General features: G+C 36.2%; 1 protein-coding gene and 1 long non-coding RNA gene across 2 annotated transcripts in view; one reads left to right on the plus strand and one right to left on the minus strand.

The window, feature by feature from the left end:
- The window catches only part of LOC134796302 (mucin-2), a 162,127-nt gene that overhangs the window by 123,493 nt on the left and 17,781 nt on the right, over nucleotides 1-20,853 (plus strand). The window contains exon 20 of the mRNA XM_063768387.1: nucleotides 20,421-20,706. Coding sequence (XP_063624457.1) covers nucleotides 20,421-20,706 — 286 coding nt within the window. The remainder of the gene's footprint in view (nucleotides 1-20,420; nucleotides 20,707-20,853) is intronic.
- On the minus strand, nucleotides 7,947-20,540 carry LOC134796309 (uncharacterized). The gene is made up of 2 exons (XR_010144916.1): nucleotides 20,402-20,540; nucleotides 7,947-8,316 (listed from the first exon to the last, which is right to left on the minus strand). It is a non-coding gene; the product is annotated as an uncharacterized LOC134796309 (long non-coding RNA).

A 20,853-nucleotide genomic window follows, 5' to 3' on the forward strand; every position in this document is an offset into this window, starting at 1 on the left:
AACGCTAGATGGCGTTGGCAACCTCAGTTAGCTGCAACTTTTCCCGGCCTTTGAAGCAGCGAACCACTGCTAAGCACGGGACGCGAAGTGTAGTCCGCACCGTCTCCCAAAAACGCCACTCCAATTTGGCTTCAAAAGGCTATCCGATTCGAGGGACCATGTACAATTTTGCACCAGGGTCTCGAAGGGGAAGCAAGAATAAATACCGTGTTTAATAATAAACAGACGTATATTTATCCACACAAATTCTCAGAAATATTACAAAAAATGTTTAACACCTTATACAACTACGTTGAACTAACGTTCGCTAGTTTGACGGAGGTAACAGCGCCATCTACCGGGACATTGGGTAAACCAGTTCCGATATGCGTTTCGTACAGTTACCGTTTCAATAAGGTTACCATTACAATCAGGTAACAGTATGATAGGGTTACCGAATGATACGGTAACCGAATCGATTGGGTTACCGAATTGATAGGATTAAGCGTAAAGAGGGGTTTTCCGGTCCTTGGATATACACAAATGCAAACATTTGTTAATATTATCATTCTGTATTAAGTACAACCTACATAGCCTTATTAAAAAAACCTTTTTCAAAGTAAATTAAGACAAACATATTGTAATGCATACGTGTGACGATACAACTCCGCAGTTTTGCCAGACTTGACATTCAAGCCTTACAGAGGGACGCACGCGCGGTAGATTGGTCGTCGACGCTGTCAGCTTCGTCGGTTGATGAAGCGGTGGCGGCCCTTAACTCGTCTGTTCTTAAGCTTTTCGACATTCATGCGCCTATACGCACAGTACGGTTGAAGAGGCCTCCGGCGCCGTGGTTCACGCGAGAGGTACGTATTGCGATGACACGGCGAGATCGGGCTTTTCGCAAATTTAAGCGCGACCGTTGCGAGGAGAATTGGTGCCTTTTTAAGGCTGCCAGAAATAAATGCAACCAGATGGTAAGAGCAGCGAAACGTAAATTCATTTACCACAACATCGCCATGTCTTCACCAGCTGAGCCATGGAAATTTCTCAAATCGATTGGCGTAGTTAAATCTCCTAATATAAGTTAACTTCTTCTCTTTTTTCGGCAAATGATCTAAATTCCCACTTTGCAAAACCTTCTTCCTTAGACTCTGTTACTAAAGTTCTTAGTATTGCGGAAATCAGTGCCCTGCCTTGTTTTACTACTAATGCTTTCTCTCTTACCCCAGCCACTGATGAAGAGATTAGAAAAACAATAATTTCTGTGAAATCGAATGCTGTTGGCCATGACGAGTTAAGTAGAACTATGATTACTTCCATTTTAGAATGTATTCTCCCTGTTATAACGCATGTTATTAACTTCTCTATGTCTTCTGGGGTTTTTCCTTCGCTATGGCGCCACGCCTATGTCATTCCTCTGCCTAAAGTTTCCAACCCTAGTGCACTTAAAGATTTTAGACCCATTTCTATTCTCCCCTTTCTATCAAAAATTTTAGAAGCTATTGTCCATAAACAACTGTCCACTTACATTTATTCCAATCAATTACTTTCTTCATTTCTGTCTGGTTTTCGTCGTGGCCACAGTACTTCCACCGCTTTGCTCAAAGTGGTCGATGACGTGAGGCTCGGTATGGACTCTTCATTGTTGACAGTGTTGGTCCTTATCGATTTCTCCAGTGCTTTTAACGCTGTTAACCATGATCTGTTACTGGCCACTCTTAGGCATCTGAATATATCTTCATTTGCGGCTGGTTGGTCTCTTCGTATCTTCAGGACCGTCGTCAGGCGGTTCGTTCGGATCGTACGTTTTCTGACTGGTGCACTCTCACTTCTGGAGTTCCACAGGGCGGAATTCTCTCACCTCTTCTTTTCTCGATTTTTATTAACCTTATTACTTCTAAAATTAAATGCTCTTACCATCTGTATGCTGATGACTTGCAGCTTTATACCCAAGCGAGTGCTAAGGATCTGGACCAGGCAACTGCTGAAATAAACTTAGACCTTAACCATATTTCCACTTGGTCACATTGCTTTGGTATCACAGTCAACCCAGCTAAATGCCAGGCCATATTACTTGGCAGCACCCGCTTACTCTCTTTGGTAAACACTGTGGAATTGGCACCGATTCTCTTTGAAACAGAAGTTATTCCGCTTTCATCGCAAGTGAAGAACCTAGGGCTAACAATTGATAGTGGGCTCACATGGGAACCACAGGTGTCCGACGTTAGTCGTAGAGTAATTAACACGCTAAGAGCACTCTATCGGCATAAACATTTTCTTCCGGTCAGCACAAAAACTCTCCTCGTCCAAGCTCTTGTTCTGCCTGTCCTTGATTATGCTGATGTTTGTTACACTAATCTCACTCAAGATTATTTAAATAAATTTGACCGGCTACTTAATAGCTGCATTCGGTTCGTGTTTGGACTTCGTAAGTATGACCATATCTCTGCTTTCTGTAGAAAACCTAATTGGCTCCCTATACGAGAACGTAGGTCCCTTCGTATTCTGTGTACTCTCTACTCAATCTTGTTTGATCCGTCCGCCCCAGATTATCTCCGCTCGAAATTTAAATTTGTTACCCCACGCCCAGGCACAGATCTTCGCTCTTCCCGTAGCCTTAAGCTCATTGTCCCCCGACATCGAACGGGTTTTATGTCCAATTCTTTCACTGTCCAGGCTATCAGACTTTGGAACGGTCTCCCACTCTCTATCAGACAAGCGCAGACCAAATTCACATTCAAGCGCATGCTGCGCAAGCATTTCCTAGACAAACTTTCTTCTTCGTGATTCAGATTCACACTAGGTATATAAATATGTATAGTATCTATGTAGGTTTATTTGTATTAAGTATATGTGTAAGTTTATCAACATACTTAAAATTCATATATGTATAGTTTTGGTTACAAATTCATTTACTTTAAAGACACTGCACCTACTTAATCTTTCTGGTTTGACCCATTGGTTGACTGGTAGAGAATGCCTTAAGGCATTAAGTCCGCCATTTTTACCTTCATGTATTGTGCAATAAAGATTAAAATAAATAAATAATAAATAATATAATGTAATGCGAACATGGCAAATAACTATATTTATTTAATTACGTAAAAACATCTGAAGAGGCGAGGTCAAATGAGCAAAAATTATAGTTCCTCCCATTACATAAGATATTTGGTATATGAAGAATTCACGCCAATAGGTTATTAAATCATTAAAAGCGGCAATTTTGTAATAATATTTAATGATTCTCTACGGCAGCTTAAAATTGATAATAATTATAGGCAAAGGTCAAACTTCTTATTATGATAAATTGTTATTATTTGCGCTGGCATTCTTAATTTTAATTTAAAATTATGAGACTAAATAGAAAAATATTCGATGATTAACTTGTAAATAGTGCATTAAACTCGCCATGTACATTCGTGTATTGTGTAATAAACGTGAAAGAATATATAAATGTCTATAAGTAATTTAATTAAAATTCGCATTAGTTAAATTCATATAAGTTAGCAATGACCCACATACTAGCTAAGCCATATATGAGCCCTGGCGCTCGCCCTTCACTTCAGATGACAATTCAGATCAAACTGACTTAAGACCGGGCCAAATTGTGAGAAAATTCCGAGCCATTTATGAAGACATTATGTAGCCATGCTCGCGATTATAAATACCAGAGTATAAACTGGAGCGGTGAATTCAATTTCTAACATTAGAGCTATTAAATACCAATTTTATAGGCATTTGCTGCACACCGTTTGTAGTAATTTTCCTTGAATAGTGTGGTAAAATCAGTTTTCCAGCGGGCTCAGCATGGTTCCATTTTTATCGACTATCACTATGTCCGTCACTTTCGCACTTACATACTTGTTAGAACGTGACAGGCATGGTGACAAATGATAAAAATGCGACCGTGCTACTAGGGCTGGTCTTATAGACTTTATAGAGGATAGGTAGAGCGGAAATAATAGTCTACGAGTAAGTACATCAAATACCCTAACAATGACGGTATATATTTATTTAACCTTTATTGTACAATACAAGAAAGTAGGAATGGCGGATTTAATGCCGTGCCGTAAGGAATTCGATTTCAAGATTTGTTTAGAATAAGTAAAATAATTATTACAAAATATTGACGCAAGTCCAAAGGTACTCACAAACTTAAATTAATGTCGGTATGGAACTGACCGTACTTAGAAAGGATTGAATTCATTTCGCTGAATAAAATTTCAAATTATTTTTTTTTACTTGATTTTTTACTTACTTTGCATGAAAATGTACTGGCTTTCCTTAGGGCCGTATATTATATGCCTAACCCATTGATACTCTGAACTTACGTCCATAGCGGCGATATGCTTAAAGCAAAAACGCATCTCTACCGTAAGAATTACGGTTCGAAATCGAACTATGTACTAGAAAGGAATAGCAAATAGTTAGTATAAGGGTTATTACTTTATTGCGATTTGCGAACCGAACCCTACCTAGTACATCATATCCATGAATAGAATTGTTTCTTAGAGCAGATAGAAAGCTAAAGGTGTATCTCTCCAGGCGTAGAAAGTTATAACAGACAATGCCTTAGGTACGTCGATACTCACTTCATTGACTATAATTTTCTTTAATGTAGACGGTGACATATCACGAATCCCGCGCATCCGCGGATCACGACCCGCACGACAGATCCCGTCTCATTGCATCTAATATAAGAATACCACAGCACCATATCTATTTGACCGATTATAGACCTTATTTCGTTGCATTAAAGCTTACGAATCGTTAGCTAATTTAGTCGTGTGTGATGGTAGTGTATTGCCAACCGCACAAGCTCAGACCAGCTAGTTACTTATGGCCTCAAGATACGGAAAATGTACACGAATTTAGAGATCAGAAATATACTGGTTTTCTCAAGTAACTTAGGCGAGGGATGTATCATGCCCTGACAAATGTAGCTAGCATGCTCATTAGTGTTATCTGAGCTTTGATCCTAGGGTGCTTGCGCAAATACGGCGATGAAGCTGTTGTGTGAGTCTCATGTGATCATGTGCTAGTGGATATGACAATTTATAGGTTCGTTACTTACAACCTTTACTACATATTACTTATTCCGCTAGTTGAGATTCTGTGTCAGAATTTAATGCAAATTCAATATCAATGCATTACACTCACGTTTGGTTTTCCATTTACCTAAGAACTAATCAATAGAATTCCAATACCCCGATTCTAAATTTAATTTTTTGTTCTGAAACTGTTATAGATTCGACATTTCAGCTGGTGGTTTCAATAGTGGTATTTCTGGACCAAGAATAAGAGAATAGATCACCATCTCTGTTTATAGTTTAATTTTTACCTTCCTGAGTATTTTGTGCATTTTTAATATTCGGAATTCATGATTAAGATTTCAACAGTTTTCTTATGGACGTTAGTTGACCTTATATTGTACAGTAGCTCTTTGTGAGTACCTTCGGACTTGCGTCAATATTTTGTAATAATTATTTCTACCAAATACCACTAAATTACAATCAGACCTTTGACATCATTTCATGGCACATAATTTCGTCACTTTTGCGCAACAACACATAAAAATGCTAATATTGACGAAGGGATGGACCTTTATTTTATATTCTGTCTTATAACCTTTATCATAAAGCTCTTAATATATATTTCTATGCAGTCACGATATAAATTTATTGTAAGAATTGATGGCTCTACCTACGAAAATGATGTGTCGAAAATGCGCGTAAGTTGAGAAATGGAAACGGATACATTATTTTCCATTTCATTTTCATTTAATTGGACATCATTTTCCATTTCATTTAAGTGTTTTTTTTAACCGGTGTACTTGACAAAACCTACTTAACAGAAATAATAGACATGTACCGAAAATAGTGCTCGATCTAAAAACGTGCTTGAGTAACAATACTTGATGCACTGATTATTTGACTAATGCATCTTAATGTTCCGGAATGATTCCGTTTATTAATTATTATAATCAATAGATGCAATTAAACTTGTCTACTGTCTAGCTTGATTGTAGTGAAAACAAACGAAATACATGGTTAATCACAATTATTGATACCTCGAACGTTTTAGGATGTTAATGCAGTTTGACAAGAAAATTGCCTTACTTTGACTGTATCAAAGAGGGTCCTATTTTTGACAAATTTATATTCAAATAAAATACTTATAGACCTCAATTACATTCATCTCATCAGTTTTTGAAGAATAACGAGTCTTTACGAGGTGGAGTGTTGATAATTATGTTTTCCTATTTACATGCAGTATCCTTAACTTTACTGTCCAATATTTATGTAGGTAGAGCAACCATTAGGTAGGTACTCGAAAGAGTTAAAGTATTAACATTTTCGAGTCTATCTTTGGTACCTACCTACGAAAAGAGTAACAGGTGTCTTCAAACAATCAGTTAAAAGCCTCTGTAATCCACCACCATATTTGTGGGTAGGCTCCATTACTTACCCTGTACGAACCTTAAAGGTTAGTCGTTAAACCTGTTTCGCGGAGATGGTACAGACAGCAGACAATTGTCGTAGGTAAACTATCCGAGTTATTAATTATATAAGGTGTATTCGGGTAATTCCGAATGTCGAAAACTGTCGGATAATTCCGAAAAGAGACTTTTATTATGATGGAATTTTAGGTGATTTTCATCTGAATTTCGGAATTACCCGAGTAAACCTTATCTCAATGCTAATAGAGTTATTTTCAGTTGCCATTTATGAGCTTTTGACTTTAGAGGAATAAGTGCTAATGAATTAATACATGTCAATACTATGGCTGCTCTCTAGTCAGCAGAGTCTTCATCCCTAAAACTCCATAAACTGTAACTTAAATGCAAATGGGCAATTCTCCCACGAACAATTCCGCTGTATAATGAACACCAGCTTTTTTAATGACTAAATATTAGGGTTCTTCAAGTTTTGTAAAGCAACATGTCAGGCTATTAGATTAGACCATAGGTTACAATAACTGTCTATCCCCTAGCGTGCCTTGCCACTGATCTTCTGATTATCTTACAATACTTCCAACTATAAATTTTTCTGACCCTACGTGGGCGGTATCATCGCTGTTACGTGCAACTCGCAGGGCTGAGCCTCTATTATTCACCTCTGACATAACCTGCCGGGACGTTTGTCTCGCAAACAATACCACATTGCGACATTCCTATTTAAAGGTTTAAGGGCCAGCCCAGTGTTGACATGCTGCTTAGCCAAGATGCCAATCATTTGCGCCGTGGCAAACGAAACGCCAATCTCTCGTCACACTAATATAGAAGAGTGATACAGAGACATTACCGTTTTGTTCGCTACAGTGAAAACGATTGGCAACTTGGCTAGGTCCTCTGAGATTTTAAAACCTTGTAGCCCTTCTGGTACATTGGTATTGGTACTATTGGTGTTTGATTTTTATATTTTTGTATGATGATATTGGCATTATTGATAGGTTATATAGCATAAGTATACTATGCAATATTGAAGATGAACATGAACTTACCTATATAAGTATTAGTGCTATTCTGTCAACTTACCTACTAACATACTTGGTCTTCTCAACTGTCGTCGCGTCGCCATCACATCTATATTTTTTTGTTTTTTGATCAATAAAGTTTAAACTAATAAAAGTAATAAAGAACATGGCACCTATAAAACATGTGAAAATAACTTTGCTTGCATTTAGTAGCTAATAAGTACGCTGGCTTTCGAGCCTCATAAGTTCGTTCACATTACTGTATATCATTGAAAACTAAATATATGTATACAGTAAATTCTCAGGTGCTATAAGTAAAGTATAAGCTCCGTGAGATGAGTCAACAACCTTAAAGATTTCTACAAGGAGCCATTATTATTACAAATACGGCGTATGGCCATTTATTTCTCGAGTTTATACTGTGTAGTAATATTATGAACTATAGGATACCTCAGGATATTACTTAACTTAAAATGAAAAGAGTTAAGTAAGAAAATTATTTAAGAATGCATTTCAATCAAGCTACACGATTACTTGCCTAAGATAATCTAGTGACTAGTTATTAAAATTAAGGGTAGTTCGGGGGTAATTCAAGTAAAGACACAAGCACGCTAATTTTATTTTACAACTTTAAAAACTGTTTCTGGCGGTTCATGCCTTATTCTGATTGATTCTCATATTTTCATTTTAATTCTTCAATCCTTTATAATGACTTAACCTTGAGTATCTCCATCAGCAATGTTGAATGAGTTGAATCCAGTGACAGTCATAGTTTCATCCAAAATTGTCATCGCATCTTCAACCCCCCTTGTCTTCACAAAACTGGATCTCCGTCTGTACTGCTACTAGTATATGCATCTGAAACAATTATAAAACCAATTTTAAGATTCATTTTATTGCCAAGGAACACCTAATAACGATGTCAAATAAACAAGACAAAGTTTGGAATGGTAACAATCATTTGATCAAAACCGGTTACACGACTCATATAAATTTGTCTACCTACTTATTACCTAATTATAGCAGTGAAACAGAGGCAGTATTTTAAACTATGGTGTCTAATGTGAATATTTGATCTCAGATTTTAAATATTATATCTATTATAAGCTCAGTTTGATAAAATTGGCTTCGACAGCCAGCCAAAACCAGCGTCAAGGTATCGAAAGGGTGCATTGACATAAGCTGAGTGGAAACCTTTTCAGCAGCGTTATAGTGTTATTATGACACGTTAGTCTAGCTAAACATCCTGAAAATATTTATTATTCTATATCCAATATATCCATACGTATGGCCGCCGTAAAAGGTCCTGTGTAACGCCATGACGAGCTTTTGCACGCACGAATGAGTCAGCGGTGGGCGCACCCACGGTATGCCTATAGTGAGATAATACTGTCGATTATGCTTTGTTTGTTAGGTCGTTTTAGTCAGTTAGGAAAATTATGTGCCACTTTTCGCCAGAAAAAAACATTCAATCGCGTTACGCAACGTACTGAATCCTTATTGGAGATTTTGGATAAAAAGATCTGATAGATCCTTATACTGTTTACATTTGTTGTTCAGCGATAACCATTTATGTATTCGATATTGGTGTTAAATATTCATGCGAAATATAATCGGCTTTTTACTTAGATACTTACATAAACAAGTGTAAAATTTCGCATATAAGGGCTGGACAGTTAACAAGTACGTCGCAATAATATGCGAGAGCATTAACATGCTTTTCAACTGCCAAATATAGCGTAAAAACAATCATTAGTGCACAAAATGGCTTTAAATACTATGAAAAAAAGTATAATTACATAAATCCGAAGAGAAAAACGCCAAAAACTTGAGTTTACCTGATAGTGATCAATTATCCATTTATCAGTTTTAACCTACTTGTTGAAAGCGACTAGTCAATCTAGATCCAGTGGATTCCGTAAGATTAAGTAATAAAATCTAGTTCAAAATATTTATCACGCACGTAGCGTTTGATCGATATCATATGGGCATTGATTAATTCTTGGTGATTACAGAGTCTGATGTGGACCAACATACACTCCAAAAGTTGCATAAACATGTTATTATTTAAATTTTATTACCATAAAATACATTTTAGACATGTTATTTTATGCAGTCTACCACGATTTTTGTTTTCGTAAAAGCATGTTTTATATTTTTACCTGTGGCTGTGGTGTGGTTTATGAGACAATAAATAAATTCCAATTCAAATTCTTAGTCTCAACTCTGTCGCCCCCAATTTCACCTTTGTTACACGAGATTCCCTCGTATTACTCGGTGCCCCTATTTTCGAAGACGCCATCCCTTTAGCAATAAATTCAAAATTAGATAACTTTCACAACTGTTCAGATTTATTATACAAAATTAACGCCCATATGGCTATTTACATCTTACGACTGTGTTTATTTTCTCCAAAATTCTTATACGTTTTACGTTGCAGCCCCGTTTGGAAATTCTCGAATCTCACGTCATCCATTGACAATATATTAAAAAATTCGGTTTGTAAAATTCTAAATGTCTCTTTCAGCCCTCAAAGCTGGTCCCAGGCTACTTTGCCTATTAATTATGGTGGCCTGGGTATCCGCTCTACCGGCGATCTGGCTCTCCCCGCTTTTCTCTCGTCTGTCCACAGCGTCGCTCATCTCATCCGTGGCATTCTTAATGTCACCAATCCCACGGGTGTGGTAGTGGCGAGCTTGGCAGATGCAGAGTCAACTTGGAGTGCTGAAAATCCCGGCGAGAGCCCACCTACCGAAAAAGCCAGCCAAGCAGCCTGGGACCTGATAAAAATAAAAACAACCCACAAATCCCTTTTGGACAATAACTCGAATCCCCGCGACCGTGCTAGACTGCTGGCAGTATCGGAACCCGAGTCAGGGCATTGGCTACGCGCCCTGCCTTCGCGGAACATTGGTTCCCTTTTAGACCCGGCGTCACTGCGCGTAGCCGTATGCCTCAGGCTAGGTTTGAAAGCCTGCGAGCCACACGCTTGCTCCCGCTGTGGAAACCATGTTGACGCTTATGGGCACCACGGACTCCACTGCCAATCAAGCGCCGGCCGATTTTATAGACACACGGCTCTAAACGACATAATCCGCAGAGCACTCGGTACCGCCTCCATACCAGCAACCCTGGAGCCAGTCGGTTTATCTGCGGCGGATGGCAAAAGGCCCGACGGCTGCTCGCTCGTACCCTGGTTCCTGGGACGGCCCCTGGCGTGGGATGTAACATGTGTTGATACGCTGGCCCCATCCCACGTCCTGGGCTCTGCCAGGAGGCCGGGGACGGCAGCAGACGACGCCCAAATTACCAAGTGTCGCAAATACGCATTCTTGAAACCGAATTATGTATTTGCGGCACTTGCAATTGAAACTCTCGGTCCCTGGTCGTCAGACACCAAAAAACTAGTAAAAGAAATTTCTACCAAACTAGTCTGGGTGTCTGGCGACCTACGAGCTGCCCCTTTTCTTGCTCAAAAACTCAGCCTCACTGTGCAGAGGGGGAACGCGGCCGGCGTCCTGGGAACAATGCCACAGGCTAATTTAGGGCTAGATCTATGATTTATATATTTTGTATCTGTTTCTTAATATAAAATGAAAATATAATTCTCCTTAACAAGTTCATAATCGTATATCTGTCGTATCGTTTTAATGTACCTACCTATAGTTAACCTGTAATCCCATTACGATGAGAATAAATAAGTAGGTAGCTACATAGAGAATAACTAGGTATAACTTGATATTCATTGAGAATTGTAATTAGTTACTCTGCTCGTAGCGGGAAAATAAGACTCGTTTCTCGATATAGTTATGTGTAGAAAATATTTTACCGATTACATCCGACGCGATGAAATTTTACCGATAAGCGACGAATTACAAAGAAAAGAAATCACAAATATTGGCAAAGAATTCTCAAAAACATAAATTCCTGTCAGAATAAAATTACATTGTACAATATTTGCTTAAACTACAGTTTTAAAATAAAAAGAGCTGTTGTATTGGCTAAAGTTAGACAAGGATAGCGGGTGAAAGCGGTTTTCTCCGCACGGATGCTGCGATCATTGGTAGGTACTGCGGCACCTACATTTGACTTTTCCTTGCGCAACCGCGACAATACGATTAGGCAAGTGATACGTGACGGATAAATACTACGCCAAGCATATTTAGTTTTTACATTTAGGTTGTTGTTGTTCTTGCTTTCGTCCTATATGGTAGCCCCATTGGTACAGAGGGCCATTTTTTGGGGTTTCATTTATAGGTGATTCGAGAATATTAGTCATTTTTGCTACGCATTCGACAATGCTAAGTAAATTCGAAATTTTAGAAAACCATTTAAAGAAAATGTGTTAAAAATGTAAGTTATGTAGTTACAGGAACTACCAAGGATACATTTTCATTCATTTTATTTCGTCTTCTTCAAAGTCAAAATTATTAAAATTGTAACATGTATTCGTGAGGTGACGGCGGAAACTGTATTATTTATTAAGGTTTGGTAAAAAACGAATTACCTATACATATAAATAGCTTCATAATTATAATTTCAAAGGCTATTTAAAATATGGAAGCTAATTATCCACGCGATTTCCATTAGACTATTAGACCAAACATCGATTTAAAACCGGCCAGCATGCAAACAAAACACGATTGTTTTTTTGTTTATTTCGTAACAGCGGTGTGAAGCCAAATGAGGAAGATAAAAATTAATGTCATTATGTAGAAAGCTTATTAGGAAATGAGTCAACTCTTGCGTAACATGCAAATTCCATTCAAGATCAAACCAAACAAGTAGTTCACGTAATGACAGACCGCGCCTGCGTACCGACTTGCACGCTGTTATGCTTGTAACTACACTTTGGCGGCAGCGATTAACCTAGTGATTTCGTTTACTAAATTGCGACTGAACAATATTAGCGTGTTTTTGTTAATTTACCTTGTATTACGCAGTGTAAAATTACTAAAAGCTTGCTCTGAACACAATACAGTATCAGAATATAGATATTCTGATACTGTATTGTATCGCTGATCATCCATAGATATACAATTCATAATTGCATTGTACGAAACTTCAGATACCATACCATGATAAAGAGTAGATGGTGCTTTCGATGTCTAACGTTTTTATGTTAAATTTTTTGTTGAGTAATAACGTTTTAGAGAATAAATGAATTCAAATATCATGAATAAATTCCAATCCACACAAACAATAAGCAAGCTAGACGTGGTTAGTAAACTGATTGATAGACAATAGACTTGGCAGCACTCATATAATTGATAGATATTGACGGTCTGTCGGTATGTCTCCGGTCTATCATTGTTAGCTCTTTACTGCTGTCAACGATCATAAAACACGGAGTAATCATGTAACCTGCGTTATTTCAGTAATAAGACATGTTATAAAACTGTTAAACCTAAAACCTATCTATAACTTTATTTATTAAATTTACATGTTTAGCGAATATGGAGAGTGATACTTATTACTTATTAGTATATTATGTATTAGTTACCTACTGCAATCTGATCATTTTAGGACTGTCTGTAACGTTTAATATGTAGGTATGTTATTTTTTATATTAACCATTAGATTCACAACAGAAATTACCACACTAACACGTATTCAATTGGAAATATCTTAACTACAGCGAAAGCTTTCAAAATGTTATAAAAAGTTAGTTTTACACTACCATTTACCTAACAACATCATCAAGTTTACATTGAATATCCAACATTATTCCAATTCACATAGTTTATCTCAGCCATTCTCATTTCAATCTGATTATTCCTAGACCCTGCTCTGTTTACCGACTTTACCTCATAGACTGTCAACATCCAAGATTCTCTATACACCTTGGCAGTCGATTATAGAATAATCAATCCTATTAATATACAGATACATGCTAATTTCCTACAATCGGAGCCAAGGCTGGATCCCACCATGTCGACACCGAGCGTGACAACACGTTGAGAACACGCGACAAGTACCTAGTACCTACACTATACTTTTATTTGAATACATAATGCAATAATGACCAAAAGAAGAATTGACACGTGACATTGAAACCTATTATGGTTTAGTATTAAAAAGTAGGCATTAACCGCACATATCCATATATCTACCTACTCTTGCATTGAGAGAAGAACCGCATTTACCTACTGAGAAATAGTAATAAGAAAGTCTATGATCCAAATTTCCCTCTATTCGAGACGAACACAAAAACATCATCCTTATAGTTCGTCTTTTTAGTATTAGAAAAAAGGTAAACAATCTTGATGTGTCTTTTAACTGAAAGACACGTTTTAAAAATAAGTCACAGCAAATATGTAACAATTATGAATCTAATACGATCATTTATATTCTTCTGCTTTCATAAGTAATAGTTACTGATTTTTAAAAAGCGTTATTCAATTAAAAGACATGTCAAGATCGCTTACCTTCTTTCTAATGCTAAAAAAAACCAACTATAGACCATTAAAGTAGGGAACTTGCATTTGCTAACAGGACAGGTTAAATAGATGAAAATTTACGCGGTACCTTAAGTAGTTAAGGTACCGCGTAAATTTACAATACTATCCATACAATATTTATTTTAGAAATCACCAAACCAAGTATCTACTTGGTAAAATAACTATCTGCCTTATAAATATGTAAGAAAAAGCCTTCGTGAATTAGGATTAGGGCTAAAGCTGCGGCAATTATACGGACCGTGACATCGACACATCAGCATGCTTGTAATCATACAAATTACAAGTAGCTCGCTTACCTCGTGGCAACCTTCTTATTTAGGTACAAGATTCTAAGCACGATTGAGGATTGTATGTCAAGATACGAGACGAACTGCTTGCTAATTTTGTTTAATCTGATTTTACAACTCGCATAAAATGGCGATTAAAAAAAAACTAAAAAGCTTATGATTCTTTTTGCTGACGTAAATTGATTCTAAATAAAAGATTCCTAGAATTATGCTATAAATGCTATAATGCATTTTGTTTTAATAATACAGTATTAATAATAAACCCCGGAATCATAAAAATAGAATACCCACTACCCAGCATCAGCGACGGAAAACAAAATATCCAACAAAAATATCAAGCATCTTTACAAATTTCATAATTCAAAAAATGTATTTCGCAAGTAGGCCTTAAGGGATCTTTAAGCGCAAGCCTCTTAACTTAAGCAAGTCAAGAATGCTTAAGCAAGTTAAACATTACCTGAGCCACTCCTCAATAATCGCTCAACAACGCAAACGAGCGAATAACTCCGGTGTTCTTCGAGTTATTTCAACACAAGGACGTAGGCTCGCATACTTCGCCCACGGTCAAGGTAGTTCGGTTAAAACCTGTCAGCTAACGTAAATAATTATAGGCAGATGGACATATGTGATATATGTTGAGCCTCACGACTTGGAATTAATTATTTTGGCTGCCCATTTCAGATGGCTGAATAAGAACAAGGGAGTACACATCTGCATTAAACAAAGAAAGAAATAATGATTTTGTATAGTCATAAAATTCCACGAAGTTATTATCGGGTCAGAGGCGCCGGCTCTAACCCTATACGGGTTAGAGCCGCGTTAGAGGCGTTGCTTTATTTGACGTTCATAAGCGCATTGTAATATGCCTTGGAAAATAAACTATCTTTTATCTTTATAGGCAGATAGCATAAAACAATAGTTTGGAAAGAAAATAGTAGGTACGTAGCATTATTAGTGCTCTACGAGTACTGGCATTGGCAGATAATCATCTTGATTAATATAAGATGTAAAATTTTGCACATATCACTCTGTCTATTCCTCGAATTTCATGTAAACTATAACAGGTACACTATCAATAACAACACGTAATACCTGTTATAACAGGTATTAACTATAGCTTAGTCATTTCGATCGGACACAACCTTTATTTCTGTTAAACTCTACATATTTCCATTTTCTTGGAAGCTTAGGTATAACCCAGATAAATAACTGCGCATATAACACATATAATATATTATTGTGTATTCCGTGAAAGAAAGGAATTTATCCTCAAAAACAATTGAAATGACATAAACTGATGCTCAAGTCCGGTTCGAATAGTTATTTAGGTATTCGATACAACCTTACGATCGCCGTTTACTATTATTATTCCGATAGTACCACGACCTTTGCACGATTCTATATTAATTGGATATTTATATTCTCATCACGAGCTTGAGGCCCTCAACATCGAATACCTATCAAATAACATCTTGTAAGTAAACATAGCTTCTTAACTATTTTATTTTTGTATGGTGCCTCTTCATTTACCTACTAAACAACTATTCATACAACATTTAATTTCGAAGATTTTTTTTTACAAATGCTCTATTAAATCGTAACTTTTTAAGACCTAAAAACTATAACGTCTATAACTTTACAACTACTAGTTATCTCGATAAATTTCAAAAATATAATTCCGACGATTTTTTTCAAGCAAAGGAGAATAAATAAATAACAAATAATTGTTTCAGAGGTGTCTGCAATCTGGTTTTACGAAATAAAGATACCGTCTGTCAACCCTGCGAAACCGAAAACGTTTATGAAAAAACGAAATCATATTTGAATTAAGTATATTAATTTTACGTTATAGTCCAGCAAAATTACCTGGGTAAAATCTATTAATAAGTAATAAGTAATTAACCACAATAATTGCTTCAATCTCGCAACCATTCACAGAGACTACTGAATGGAAGCCACGATTGGCGTAGCATAGGATGTAGGTGTTCTGTTCAGTAATGAACTCCTTTTTAGGAATATAATGTATGCTCTAGCCTCGCATCCCGCATTAAGTATGCGAGTGATAGAGCTGATGGTGATGCAACCTTGTATGAGTATTTTAAGGTCTTATTCGTATCCCACAGCGCAGCTACATAAATCTAGGTTCTTTCAAGCCTGTAGGTAAATACTTACTTTATCAATTCTAGAGAAAGATCTTTATCTAATATCACGACACGTTATAAAACAAAGTCCCGACCGCGTCTGTCTGTTTGTATGTCTTTGTGTTCGCGTTAAACTAAAAAACTACTGGACGGATTTTCATACGGTATTCAAGTATCAATAGAGTGATTCTTGTAGAAGGTTTAGGTCTAAATATAATTTGTAATGGTTTACCCGTGCGTAGCCGAAGCAGGTCATAAGTATCAGTAGAAAACTCTTAGTATAATTTATTTGATAAAGGAAAACAAATCTTAAGATTATTTTTTCTTACAATTCGCGTCAGTAATTACAGCCATGTCGACATTATTCTCACAAGTGTTTAAGTTACAAGCTGTGTAAGGACATGGCATTTCTTGCGCACGTTTTTAGGTATGCGTGAACACATATCCTACAAGTTTATATAAAAAAGTTTCCTGTCGTTTAAAAAGTTAAGACTACGTTATCCACTGATGTAAAAACATACATAATAAGTAGAGTAGAGTAGAGTAGAGTAAAACGATTTGCTAGTTACAATAAATTAGGTTTTACTGACGTTTTTGAGTAGGTAGAGAAATGTACGCCATTTGACTGGTACCTACGCTTGCATAGAAACTTACACCACAATCTCTTTAATTAAATCTGGAAGTCTTTGGCATAGGTATATGGTCATAACTATTTGACCCAATTATACGAGTAGTTCCTCTCTTTAAAATATTTAAAAAGTAAAGATAATCATTACTACTAGTACATAACTAGTACCTAAGGTACCTTTAAAAGCTTAAGGTAATAAACCTTTAGAAGCTTAAGGTAATAAACCTTTAAAAGCTTAACCGCCTATCATATATATTATACACAAAACTGAGCCCCCTCCTCCTCCCCATAGACACCTATCCGTCACGCGTACTTACGCGCCAACCGGCCGTAACCACGAGATGCAATCTCATTCACAACACACTTATCTTAAATTACATCGTTCATTTGTAAGTTTGGAGAACGTAATAAACATATTTGCTAACAGGTTAATACCATAGTGATCTTGAGATGATGTAATAATGCTACAAAGCCAAAACAACTATTTTGTTCATTTTGTTCCGTTTTTATAATTTCTACTTATCTCATAAAGTTTAAAGTGTTCCGTGATTTCCGTGAACATTGTACGGAGCGCTAAAAGACACTTTGTTAAAGATAAAAGATAAAAAATTAAAGACAGATTGCCTTCGTACATGTAACAAGCTAAGACACAACGTATAAAGTCTACATTATGGTACCTTTAACATACGTAGTTTACATAAAAATAGGAAGTGTGATATGACGATATCGATATGTATAATTAATTAACGGATGGAACTTTCTCCAATTTACCCACATCCGAAACAGATTACATAAACCACAGCCGTTACGCAATGTCGGTAACTTTTAAATAATAATCAATTATACTTATACAACATACTTGGTCGATGATTCAAGGGCAAACTTCAAAGTTAATTAAGGTATGACAACCGGAACAAGTATTTTAATCGGTTTACTAGGCAGTAATCGAATTTAAAGCATACTCGTAACAGTTGAATTAAAACTGTTGTGAGTCATACTAACATTAAAAAAACCGGCCAAGTGCGAGTCGGACTCACGCATGAAGGGTTTCGTACTATTACGCAAATCCGTAAAATCACGTTTGTTGTAAGGGAGCCCCACTTAAATATTTATTTTATTTTGTATTAAGTATTTTTTTATAGCGGCAACAGAAATACATTTTATATAAAACCTAGACATGAATGGCTAATGTTTATACATTATAAATTATAGCTTTATGTTAATATAAGTTGATGACGCAACACAACAGATCACTTCCTTATCTAATAACAACTACTGATTTGTAAAGGCAAGGCCGAGCAAATAATATTGCTTGTCCTTCGTTTAGTAAAATCTACTTAAATAACTATAGGATAGTCGAAAAAACAGCGTAGGTAATGGTGATTAACGTAGCTCAAAAGATTATCGTAACTTGAATTAGGCACCTCTACCTACCTAGATATATAGAATAATTAATTCAGCCATACAGATAAGTACAGTAACTTTGCGGGTAGTTAATATATACGTTACATATATTATTATACATGTATTGGTTTAATAAACTTTGAACTATATAAAATTACATATAGAATAGATTAGACTAGACTTGTTTCAAAGTTGCATAGGGAGGTAAAATAGGTACCTACCTAATGACAATCGTGTTTATACTTTCACGACTATACATATTCCCTCACAACTGATAGTTATGAATTCTTGCATATTCATAAGAATGCATAAACATAAGCACAGACATATTATATTGGTCTAAAATTAATCAACTTTTTACTTCTCTAACTAAAAGCACAAGAACAAGCAATACCTATTTGTATTATTGCACGAAGTATTTAAATGTGTTTAGTAGTTAAATAGGTCGAGAGTTCATTTAAATTGATAATTCATCAAATAACTATACTTATATACTGTAAACAGTAACATTATACCGTAATTTTAACCACAGGCTTCACCGCAAATCGCAGTTTCTACCCGACGGCTACTGTCACTATCATTAAATCTACCTCGTCAACTATGACTTGAAGCAATGTTCTACCTATAATATTTGAACTACCTATAAATTTAAATTTCGGTAGTACACACACACTACAGTAGAGTTATATTTTATTTAACATTGGAAAAAAGGTAAACAATCTTGACGTGTCTTTTTATTTAAACACTTTTGAAAAATAAGTCACGGCAAATATGTAACAATTATGAATCATATACGATTATTTACATTATTTTACTTTCATAACTAATAGTTACTGATTTTTAAAAAGCGTTTTTCAATTATAAGACACGCCAAGATCGCGTAATCTTTTTCAAATGCTATAAAAAACGAAATATAATTAGAAAAAATATTATTTAAAATACATTTGCCGATATGCTGAACGTTTACCCGCAGATATTAACGAATGTGTACACACCTAAGGCATTTAAATGCTGTGTTCGTCAGCCTAGTTCCATTCCATTACACTTGATAGTCCGTTTGCCATCTTTACTGCTTGGAATTAGGATTGTAATCAACTATAAGAACTATGTCCTGCACTGGGACATTTACGCTAAGTATGTGTTTGATTCTATGTTATCAAACTTATACATATAATAATAGGATATTGAGTTAAGGAACGTTGTTAAGATAACACACCCATTTGTAACGGTAATAGATGAATTATATAGCAATTAACTTTATACATAACATTCCTAACGGCCATTGGGTGACCGCATTTATTTATTATATGTATGTATTAATGTATTTGCTCTTAATGTAACTACAGTAAATTTAGATAAGTTAAGTAGAGAGATAAGAAATCAAAAATGTATAATTAATACTACAGTGAAAACTATTAAAAGTCCGGGAGTTTAAGTTCGTTAGTATAATACTAAGAAGTAATTCTATTGAAAATTGGGACGACTTAATTGTAAATCCTACAAACCTTGATCCTTTCAGATATTGTCTAAGTATAATAAAATTAAGTTAATAAAAAATTCCTAAAAAAGGTGTAAATTACAACGAAACTGTACATGCAAACTAATCTAAAATTAAATATTTAACAAAAAACAACACAAAAAGCACCAGGGTTACTCTCAGCACGCGATCGATTCCACTTATTTACATTTTTAACTTCCTTGTTAAATAATAACAGCCCACACTGTCATTATATTTTAGTTGATTGTAACCCTGAAGATTTTTTGTTTTGAATCCAAAAAGTTTGACTTGTTAACTCATGCCTTAAAATTTTCTATGAAAATTTTCCGGTCCCACAATTGATTTTACTCCCTGCCTTAACCGCCTGTTGCCTGTCTCTATCTTTAATCAATTGTTTTCTTCTTAAGTTGTATCTTTTATTAAAGCGTGTTAATGTAGAGTCTCTATCTATCTTATTTTTTTCAATTCGTCGACAAACTTTTTGAAGTCTACCAATTTCTGATGCAAAAATTAACGAAACTCACCATTATTTTTCCTCCACAGACCGCGAAATCCCGGCAGCCGTTCCTCCGGCGCACAAAAGCCACAGCTCCTCCAGACACCACGGACACCGACTCCGTCACCGAATCCATCGACAACGAGACCACCACAAACAAGTACACTCGACGGGGCAACTCCAAATTCAAGAACCGAAAGGAACTCGCCCGCAAAGAAATCGCGAAGAAAAACGAAATTGAAAATGGAACGCGACGGCCATCTTTGAGCGCTGGCGCGGTGCGCAGTGAGCGCCCGCGCGGCTTCGTGCGCCGGCGGCTTGGAGGGGCGAACGGTGAGTCCGGTTTGATAGCTTTGCGAGAGGCTGTGTGTTCGCGGTTGTGTTTTCTCTGCGCTTTTCGCATTTGAAGGGTTCCGTTTTGGATCGTCTCCAGTCGACTAGTTAGCATTTTCACTTTTAATAACTAGAACTACGAATAGG

The sequence above is a fragment of the Cydia splendana genome, chromosome 13 (assembly GCF_910591565.1).
Source record: "Cydia splendana chromosome 13, ilCydSple1.2, whole genome shotgun sequence".
In the NCBI taxonomy this organism is placed as follows: domain Eukaryota; kingdom Metazoa; phylum Arthropoda; class Insecta; order Lepidoptera; family Tortricidae; genus Cydia; species Cydia splendana.